This window comes from Falco punctatus, assembly GCF_963210335.1.
Source record: "Falco punctatus genome assembly, chromosome: 7".
NCBI lineage: Eukaryota > Metazoa > Chordata > Aves > Falconiformes > Falconidae > Falco > Falco punctatus.
In genome coordinates this window covers 57,950,189-57,960,781 of record NC_137587.1, presented here as the reverse complement: position 1 = coordinate 57,960,781, position 10,593 = coordinate 57,950,189, and the positions used below count along the sequence as shown (strand labels likewise).

General features: G+C 44.6%; 1 protein-coding gene across 1 annotated transcript; it reads right to left on the bottom strand.

The window, feature by feature from the left end:
• Positions 1-4,340: 4,340 nt before the first annotated feature.
• CTXN2 (cortexin 2) lies at positions 4,341-9,396 on the bottom strand. Its single transcript, XM_080394691.1, has 2 exons — positions 9,332-9,396; positions 4,341-4,733 (listed from the first exon to the last, which is right to left on the bottom strand). The coding sequence occupies exon 2, from the start codon at positions 4,677-4,679 to the stop codon at positions 4,431-4,433; it is 249 nt and encodes an 82-aa protein (XP_080250817.1). The 5' UTR covers positions 4,680-4,733; positions 9,332-9,396; the 3' UTR covers positions 4,341-4,430.
• Between the last annotated feature and the right edge of the window lie 1,197 nt (positions 9,397-10,593).

Sequence of the window (10,593 nt, the reverse complement as noted above, 5' to 3'; positions counted from 1 at the left end):
TAGGGCAGATGCTGCTACCCATGCCTACCTCGGTGGCCCTCCATCAGGCACACCAAAGTTTATCCACATCTTTCTGACATGGGCAGGTGCGGGGTGCAGGACACAAACTGTGTTCCAGGTGCAGTCTGATAGCGCTGAATAGAATGGTCATTGTGGCTGATCTGCTGCCTATATCCTGTTAGCACAGCCCAGGACACTGTTCACCTCCGCTGGTCCCAGGGCATGGTGCTGACTCCTCTCTAGCCTGCTGCTCACCAGATCCTTTCGAGGAGATTTGCACTCTGCCAGGGAGGCCCCAGGCTGTGTTGTGCAGGGTTTTAGGCTGTCCGAGCTACAGGGTTTGCATTTGTCTTTGTTGAATGTCATGAGATTCCTGTTGGCCTGTTCCTCCAGCCTGTCTAGGCCCCTCAGCGTGGCAGCCCACGGAGAGGTGAACATACAATAGCCAAGCAATCTGCTTCCCACCTTTACTTTCCCACACAGACCACCTCAAAAAAACAAACAAGCAAACAAAAAGTCAAAGAGCAAAAAGGGTACTTATATTTAAGGCCTTTAGTGGGTTAGGTACCTCCGCAGCAACTTACAGGTTGGCCTGGATGGCCCTGAAATGAGCTATTGAAGTGATGGCAATCCATATGTCTTCGAGACATGCGTCTGAGGAGATAAGGGAGTGCGGTTGTATAGAGCTGTATTCAGTAGGAGTGCAGGTCTGTTCAAACTAACTAAAACAGAGCGTATTTAGACATTGAAACTCTGCCAGTGTATGTAAAAGCAGAAAGTTTTAGAAGCAAAATATATCTATATAAAGGAATATATAGAAATCTGGGTAAATAAGCCCATTAGAGGCATTTTTTTAAAGTTTTGTGCTTTCACAAGAGGTTGGACTAGATGACCCCCAGAGATTTTTTTTTTCCAATTTATATTGCTCAGTGATTTTGTGAAATGCATTTGGCCCTTTGGCACTGAAATGTAAAGTACCACATCAATATTTATACCTTAGCATTGTAAATTTTCCCTCAAATCACATATCAAAATTATAATTTGAAGAGCTGATAATCAAATGTCCTCCATCTTCACTATGAGATATAGCTAAAGCATATTTTCTCACTTCTTCCATCAGCTATAGAAAATATTCTGCTGTCACATCTCTGCTATGATACCACTTTATAACCCTTCCCTATTTATCATGGTTTTCTCGCTTAATGTTTTGTAAGCCTCACAGCCACGTGTTACATTTATTTAGTTTATTTTACTTCTACTGGGTTTGGCTGGTCAATATTATTATTGCTACTACTACACATTTCTGACCATAGATAGTATTGTGCTTCCTTCAGCATTTTAAAGTTGTAAGGAAGTGTTTAATCTTCAAGCATGAAGGAGCAAAACCAAATCTTTTGTCATTAAGGTCAGCGAGATGAGATTTGTTTCATCTCCATGACTAAATGAAATCCTGATTCTTTGATGACAATGAGACTTTTGCTACCAAGTAAAATGATTCTGTAATTTCACAGTCTTTTTTTCCATAATATTACTATTCTGTTAGGAAAAGAAAAGTCTCTTACCTTTCTGCTGTTCTTGAAAATAATACTTTGATTTTCACAGTGTATTTCCAGACGTCTCTCAGCTGCTATTTGCCATTAGTTTTGTGTTTAGTATTCTAGCACTGTGCATAAATAATCAGGTTTACCTTATTCAGGAAAATTTAACTTACCTTCAATTCTGTGGTTTTAGGGAAGGACAGTTGCTTCTTGTATTTGTGCATGTAGTGTGTCCCTCTCTTTGAGGCATTGCAGACTCTGCCTTATTGGCCAGATTTTTCTCCTACTTAATACACTGAATAGACCATCCAATCCCTCTCTTTCAAAACATTTCTAGATGGTGATTTAGAGAGGCATTCTAGCTTGTTAACTATTAACCAGCAAATGTACCTATCCGTTACAACTACTGTGTTTATGGTATTGCAAAATTTCTTAGGGGGCCTGAAAATACTTTTGTTATCTCCGTTTCCCTCTCAGCTATGCCTGATTCTGTGCACAGATCATGATCTCTCCATTTTTCAGTTCTGCATATATGGTTAACAGAGGTAACAGGAGGGCAGGCTTCTGCTAAGCACATTTTATGCAGAAGATTCCAGTGGATTCAGTGGGATCAATCATTGGTGGGTCCCCTTGTCTAACAGTCATTTTTGAACCATTTGCTCCTAACCCCATTTAAAGTTTTACTCTATATTTAAGGAAAACCTTTGAAAAATTCTATTCTGTGTATCCTTTCTGGGAAAGCTGACTCCCTTGTCTTTTGGGGGTGCAGAGCAGGGTGGGCAGGAAATGATGGAGCTTTGCAATCATAAAGGAATTTGACAATTGCTTCCAGCAATAGATTGGGTCAAGAACAAAAGTAGTAAGACAGTATCAAGGTTCTTTGGGTTTGTTTGCTGTGTTTGCTTGTAGTTTAGAGATAATGGAACTATATTTAACCTAGATAACTGAAGTACCTTCAGCACTCTAACCTGACAGCACAGAGCTCAGCTGTGCTGATTAGGTGCACATAAAAAGAATGGCAGTGTCAGGTCTCTGCAGGGGATGATCCTGTCCAGCAGTAACAGATGACACAAATCAGTGTACTGATATCTACCTTTGATTTTGTGGTTAAATTAACTAGGATAAATGCAATATACTGAATCTCTGAGGGTCTGGCATTTTTTCTTATGCAGAATCTGAAGCAGTGTAAAAGCTCTTACACTCACAAAATTGTTTATGTTTTATAACTCAAATGGACCCGCGTAGATTAGTGTTGGCTGTTCCTCTCTTATATTCTTCAGACAGGAGATTCATGTCCTCCCCTGTACAATCAAGTATTTCATGTTCCAAATGGCACTTGAGGGCTGCTGTTCCACTGGCTGCCTCAGCTTATTATATAGGGCAAAATTTTTCAGAATACATGCAAAAGAAACCAGCTGCTGTAACTGATCTCCTTGTCTTTGCTCCTTGTTGCAAACAGAGCTGTTTAGCAAAAGTGACAGTGCTTAAAATTCTAATGCCAACCTTCCTAAAAACTGAATTGAATTTCTGTCAAGTACTGTCACACTTGCTAAACAGCTGGGTATATGAGGGTGACCTTGAATACTCAGATTTGAGTGTCTGCTTTCACTGTTCTTCTGCCTTGATAGGAATTCCCGTGACCAATTCTTCAGTTTGACAGTCCAGATCATACACAGGGCACAAACAGAAGAGCCAGCTGCGGAAAGGGGCTGGAGAATACAGAGATCTCCAGTTGGCTCTGGACCCCTGTCCCTTTTGAGGGCAGGGTAGAAATGGGTATGTAGCATGACCGCCTCTGCTTTGGCCTTGCCAAGCTGGTGCAGTTACTGCTGGAAGCTGTTAACCAGACAGTTTAAGTTCCAATTTAAACTGAATCATCTTCCATAATGAATTGGAGTAACAAATTGGCATGCCTTGGCCAATTCAGCTAGACTGTAAGACTGGTTACTTAACATTCACTTTTTCTCTTTCACCTAAAATTTTTCATGATATGGGAGACACTGGTGGACTGGGACTGTGGTGGTGCTTCAGACTGGAGTTCTGACCAGGTAATATATTTTGTATTGCTGAATGTCTGTAGAATCAAAAATTTCCTTAATGATGTTTGTTTTCCTTCTACTAATTCTGCTTCACTTTCTGTTGCTGTAGAGGAGGAGAAGGGAGACCTATCAAAAAAATACTCTCATATGAGCTATGCACTGTTTGCAGAGGACCACATCAAGTTTCACACAAGAGAAGCAACGTACACTCTCCTTATAAACAGTTAGTAGTATAGCACCTGCTTTTCTTGGAAGGTGAGAGGTGAGTTAGCAGTTGATGTGATCTTTAGTTTTCCTGTTAATTCCTTGGTATTGGTTCCTCTCATCACAGCAGCATGGACATGCACCTCTTGGAGGCACCTCCTCTGAGACACAGCCATTTGTTGCTTTCCACTTTTGTATTCTCAGTATACAAGCACAGTCTCCGTGCTTCAAAAACTTGTGTCAGATGAGGAGGGGAGGAAGTTACCACTTACACATTCACCATTCATAAGCATGTCTTTTGTTCTTCGCCTTTTCTCTCCAGCCTGTCACTAGACACAGTAGAAATGAGATCCTCCTCTAAAGAGGCAGATACTACCTGATTCCTAAAATATGTTTTTGCAATGATAAGTTTCTAGTGAGTTGTTTATTGCAGTATTTCTTTGCTATTAACCCTTTCTTATCTACCATTCCACTATTCCTCAAATGTAAGCAACATGAAGTGCCTTTGGAGTTTGCAACAAATATTTATTTAACAAAATGGATGCCACCAACATATCTCCAAAATGCAGGTATGTATAACAAATGTGACAACAGTTGGTTTCCAAAATGAAATCAACATCAAATTTAAGGCAGGATATTCTGTGAGTTTTCATGCAAGAGCATATTCAAATGTTCCTTTATCCAACCCCTCAACTTCATCTTCCCACGTAGAAGAGGGCATACTACTGTAGGGGTCTAGCAAGATTTTGAAGCATCTGATAATTAGAAGTCCCAAGAAAACACACAAAATCCCCACAAAAGCAAAGCCAGTTTTTTGCTCTAAAGTCAGAGGAAAGGCAGACATTTCATTGACACTCATGCTGGCTGAAGTGTTGCTGCAGTAATTACTGCTCATCATTGGGCATCACATCCTGGTGACTCTGCGGGATTTTCACCTCTATTGCTTCTTTGCCTGCATAGAAAAGTAGAATCAGTTTGGTTAGGTCTCAATGGGATGTGTATCTCTGAGCTGTAGCGTATGAACATTTGGAAATGAAATCCAGCTTGGATTTTAGTAGTGTCCTGTTGTTTTTCCCCATTTAAATTAATGTGATAAAATTACAACTTTTAGCCTCTATATACCATCCACTTATGGCCTCTGTTATGAGACAGCAAGCTCAGGATATTCTGGCTCCCTGTCTCCTCAAAACACAGCAATTTCAGCACGTAGCTGTTGCAAAGAGTGTTTTGTCAGACTGGGCACAACCCTACAGATTCTGATTTGGCAATACTCACCAAACAGCTTTACACCTCAGTCCTTAAACCTGTTCAATTTGCATTGACCTTGAAGGGAATTTCAGCCAAATAATGTGGATTTTGCTCATGAAATTTAGCTTATAAATAAATCCATCCAACTTGTAAAACAAAACACTGTGTGTGCAATTTTAGTGAAATCTTGGGCTCCATTTTCAGAAAAACGCTGTGTGCATTTTGAGCTTGTAAGAAAGCGAGCATATTGGTAAAATTGCCCCTTCGCCTTCCTCTTTACATATCCACTCTTCTCTATGAGGAAAGATTGGTGGGAGAAGAAATAACAGCAGTAAATTCCCTTCTCCTAAATCTTGCTCTCGTTGCCGCCTTCTCTTGGTCTTCCCCATTGAATACATAGATATTCTGCCATTTTTACAGGCACAGTAAACACCAGGTCTGAACATGCTCCTCGTGGAGCTCAGGGAACTGACCCCAGTGTGTGTCCTATGGAGGCAGGATGCTTGAGCATCTCCACCCCACCATTGCCACCAGTAGAGCTCTGTGTGTTTCTAGCCAGGAGTGACTTTTATTTTTAAGGAGACCTTATGCATAGCTTTTAGTTAGGGGTGGGAATCGTTTTGCTTTATTTTAGGTTTTCCATCAGATATTGAAATCACATTTTTCTTCTGTCTCTATAGACAGCAGGAGAATTGGAAAGACTGGGACATCAGAAGTGCCAAAGGACAAAGGCATTTTCATTCAAAGGTTGGAGCCAGAGGGTTTCTGGCTGTTGTTAGCACCTATTTAACTATCTGAGCCTCAGGGGAAAACTCTTTTCGTTAACAATTCAACCATCTTTCCCCCCAGGGAATTCCCAGTATCCATTTATTTCTTGGCAGAGTAATTAGGCCACTCAGAGCTCCGTGCTGCCATGGCTACACTGCTTCAGGTACCTGCGCTGCTAGCCAGTGTAGAGGGAGAGCCGGTTCCTCTACTCTGTACTGCAGTCATGGCTGAAAGCAGCCGTATTCTGAGTCAGCCTACAATTAATAAAAACAGAAGTAAAAATAAGAGTTGGTATTCCTCAGAAGACAGAAATGGACAGAACTTTTATTTTATTTGGTGTCTCCTTTCTCACTTCAGAATTTTTGGGATTTTTGAATATTATCCCAAAGAATGAAAATTTTAAAACAAAGATTAAAAGGGCAAGGCACAAGTCTTTTTCTTTTTGTAGTAACCCTCAATATAGTAGGTATGAAATAATATGGTTTCCTATGACAGTCTTTACAGATTTGTCAGATTATAAGAACCAAGATTCTGTTTATTCTATAGAGCTGTGTATAAGATCCTTCTTTGTTTTGAATGATACTCTGCTCTTTGGGTCATGCTGTTTTAATTCCTGTTAAGCTGGAGAAAAGATCCAGATATAGCCTATGGGAATTAGAAGTAATGTCAACAACAATAAGTATTTATTTTCTGAAAATATATCATAGGTAAAGCCCACCTGCTGTACGGATTTTCATTGGGCATACTTCCAATTTTTCTATTGTTTGACCTTCTGTAGGAAAAAAAAAATCACAGAAAGTTCAATATCACAAATTTACATCACAAATCAGTTGATTTGAACAAGAGCCAGTCAAAGAAAAAAATTACCTTCCGAAAGTCCTAGGAGACTGGGTTATAAAAATCAAATGAAACGCTTATATGGGAAAATTATATGTAGACCCTACCTGGGAAAGCCAGACCCAAAAAACCCAATTGCTATCTTGAAAGACATGGAGAGAAATCTTAGGGATAAGACTGCCCATGGAGAACCCTGCATTTGAGCTGAGCCCATAGGTGACATTTCTTCACCATAGTCACGTTCCAAGAATATGACTTCCAATCTTACTGATTTTGCAGGTTACACGCTGGAATTAGTGGGGTTCATTTGTACATTATATGCTTGTCGGGAGACGTTATGGGACAGATCTCTGTGCAAAGCTTGACGGATGCTGAAACATGGAGTGGTAAGAAATGGATATCTTAGTCTTATATGGCAAGAGTTTGGCTGAAACAGCTGCATGAGAAAACAGTGGGCATTTTCCTTGGGGTGAGAACTGGTCCTGGGAAACTCTAATATCTAGCTTTGTGTTCTCTTCCTTGTCCTGAATTTCAGAAATTGTAATTGAAGCCTTAAAGTTCACAGAACATTTTGCTCTAATTATGTATCCCCAAAACTGTTGTACCAAGACTGACCTTGAGCGCCTTTTGGTTGTTTTCACATTTTTGTGCTGCATACAGGTTAGATGTTCTCTCCCAGTTAGTCAGATACCCTTTCATTTGCTGCAGTGTATGTATCAAGTTGTGAGTCAGAAGACTCTGAATACTAACTAACGTGGCCTGGATCCAAAAATCCTTGAAGATAACCTTTAGGGCAGTATGATGGTGACAGGCATTATATCAGTTAGAATCTGCAGAGTCATTTTGTAAGGGCTGGCCTCAGACTGATCTATCTTGACTTTTTTTATAGGTCAGGACTTTACTCATCCTTTGATTCACTGCCTATATAAAAACACTGGCATAAAAAAAGGCTCCTTAACATCCTGCTGTGAAATAAAAGGCCATTGGAGGCTCTTGTGAGGCCAGAAGAAACTATCAGAGTCCTAGAGAAAACAGGAATGTGGAAAATGGCTTAGCATGTAAACCCCTGTATGAGCTAAGGGCACTGCCTGCACCTATGGAGGGTGGAGGAGCACCATGGGCACCAAGTATTGTGAGGCAGCTGGAAGAAAGACGTTGAAATTTTTTTCTAGCAGCATCACCAGCCCAACTCTGCCAGTGTTTGGTGTGGACCGAAGTTCTCAGCTCTTTAGTGGTTTGGGCATCACTTTTTTGAGACCTAGCCTTCACCCTCATGTTTTCAGAGATACTGAGAAGAAAGTAGCCAGTTAAGTGTTAAATAAAAACTTGCTCAATAATCTTCCTTGAATTTTGGGGTTCAGTCCTTCCCTCACAGAACTCCTTATAAATTTATTTATTTATTCATTCATTGTAATGGCTCAGTACCGGAAATTAGTACCTTTAATGTCTGCTCAAGCTAGGAGCATTCATCCTCCTGGCACGATTGAGCCTCAGGTGCCTGAAAACTCACTTCATAAACGGTAGCGCGTAACAAAATGGACCAAATCAGTTGCCATCTGTTCTCCCCTTGGATGTCTGCAGCCCAGCTGCTGGTTCATGGATCTGGTCATTCTGAAGGTACTTCAAATAGCTTCCGTCCAGGGCTTGCATTTGAGTGACAGCAAACCTGACTTGAAAAGGTGTTGGTGTGGTTAGGGACACAAACAGGCATCCTCTGGGACTTTCAGAAGCAACTTATTTGCACTTAACTATCTGCTCAAGGAAACCGAACTGTATTCCAGTAATGCTATTACAGGAATTTGGCTTAGGAGGTGGTAGGGTGAAAGGATTAGCAATGGAGAAGACCTAATGAAATAGAAATCAGCATGAATTTGGAATTCTCAGAAGGATCTGAGCTATGTGAGTTAACAACACATGGTCAGAAATGCTGCAGAAACAGCTCTGTGACCACACAGCCAACCTGTCACGGCGGTGTGCACATTGCATGCCTGTATTCTCTAAACTGCTGGGGAGAAAACCGTCCGTCAGAGCAAGGTTTCTAAGCCAGCATCCAGGGAGGTGTAAGGTAGGAAGGCCAGGGCATGGCTGCCCAGCCAAGGCAGCCACGGCTGACTGTTCTGCCAGGGGAGCAGAGCCCACCACAACAGGCAGTGGTTTTGCAGCGCAGTAACTCAGGGTGCAGGTGACACTTTCTGACATAACTGGCATTCCCCTGCAAAGCAGCAGCAGCCGGGCAGTGCCACTTCCACAATTCAGATAAGCAATGAATTGCAGAAATGAGATTTTATTCTTAGGAAATACACAAGCCTGGAGTCTCCACTGGACAAGAGCTCCCGTGCTGTGAATTCGTATATGCGGTCTGTTATTTGTGTAATCTATATAGGGAGGCAGGAACACAAGCCGCTCGCTAGCATCACCCTTAACTTGCGAGCGCGGGGCGCGGTGCCCGCTTCCCCGGGGATGGGGCTGCGAGAGGCAGCACCTGCAGCGCAATTGTTGCTGCGGGGCCGCACGCACCGCCTCCGCCTGCCGCGGCCCCTGCGGGGCAGCTCCGCGCCCTCACCCTCCGCAGCCCCCGGCCGCCGCCCCCCCCCCCCCCCCGCTGCCCCTGGCCCGCAGGGAGGTGCGGGCCGGGCCGGGCGGTGCCGCAAGGGCAGCGCCGCCCCCCGCCCCCGCCGCCCGCGCCGCGCTACGCACCCTTCTCCTGCGCGGCCGCGCTGCTCATGGTGGCGGAGCGCGGGGCGTTGCGCGGCTCCGGGCCCGCCGCGGCGGCTCCGGGCCCCGGGAACGGGGGCGGCTCGCCCGAGCTCCCCTCACCGCCCGGCGCTGCCACCCTGCCGGGAGATGCTCGAGCCGCCCTAATTAAAAAATTAAACACGGCCGCTGCTGCTGCCGCCGCCCCCGCCTCCTCCCCGCCCGCCCCCTTCCATCGCCGTTCAGCCGCGCTCCCCTCCAGCCCCGCTCCGCACGGATTAAACCGGGGAGCGAGCGTGGAAACTTCCTGCAAAACGCTACGTGCCGCGCATCGGTAAGGGCCAGCCCGGGACGCTGCGGGAGCAGCCCCCCGCCCCCCAGCCGGGCCGCAGGGCCGGGTGGTCGCCGCCCCCCAGCCCCGGAGCCTCGCCGCCGGTGCGCAGCGGGACCTGTGGAGCCGCGCTGGGGAAGCGGCGCCGTTTGCTCGCCCCGGCGCAGCCCCCGCGCAGGGCGAGCGGGGCTGTGCGCGCAGTCGCCCAGCTCTGTTGCCCGGGCTGCACCGGCGGGGCGAGCGGTCGCCCGTGGCCTTGGTGCTAACGGCGAGTAAAGCCTATAACATGCGGTGACGTATGGCTGGGAGCCAGGGCCGGTGCACAAGCCCATAGCCTTTATAGCCCTCCTTTAGTGCTGCTGGGTGTGTACCAGAGAGGCTTCCATTTGCCACGACAGCAGGTGTTGAAGGTGGATAAGGCAAGAGGAATTCTTTTCCCAAAGCTGGATCTGGTATTGCACTAATAAACAGCAAATGTGTTTTAAATGATAGCAATGCTTTATTTGTACGCCACCCTGTAGGGATGCACATGGGGCAGAAGAACGGGACTGGCTCATAGTGCTGCACATCACGGGAGTTTTGAGGCTACCGTAGAGCTACTAGTAGAAAATAATTTTAAACCTCCACGTGTTCTTTGCTATATACAATAGCACTACGATAGGTCAAACCTTTTCCTTCCTAATACGAGCCGGGAAAAGGGGTTTGCATCGCCTGCCCTTCTAATGCCTAATTCTTCTGCTGTGTCTGCAGTGGGCTTCTAAGCACTGGGTAGTCTCAAAAAAATGCTTTCTCCTGCTAGTAGAACTAATGGTTAAATTGATGGTTAACTAGGCGCTCGCTGATGGTCATTAGTTTGATCTTCTAACGTTGCATCATCAGTCATGTGGTAAGCAATGTCTGTTGCTGAAATTAAGTCAAGCTAATTTTTGAAGTG

Bases quoted from the DNA above. Each gene is read 5' to 3' on its own strand.
- CTXN2 (XM_080394691.1), bottom strand. From the start codon at position 4,679: ATGATGAGCAGTAATTACTGCAGCAACACTTCAGCCAGCATGAGTGTC.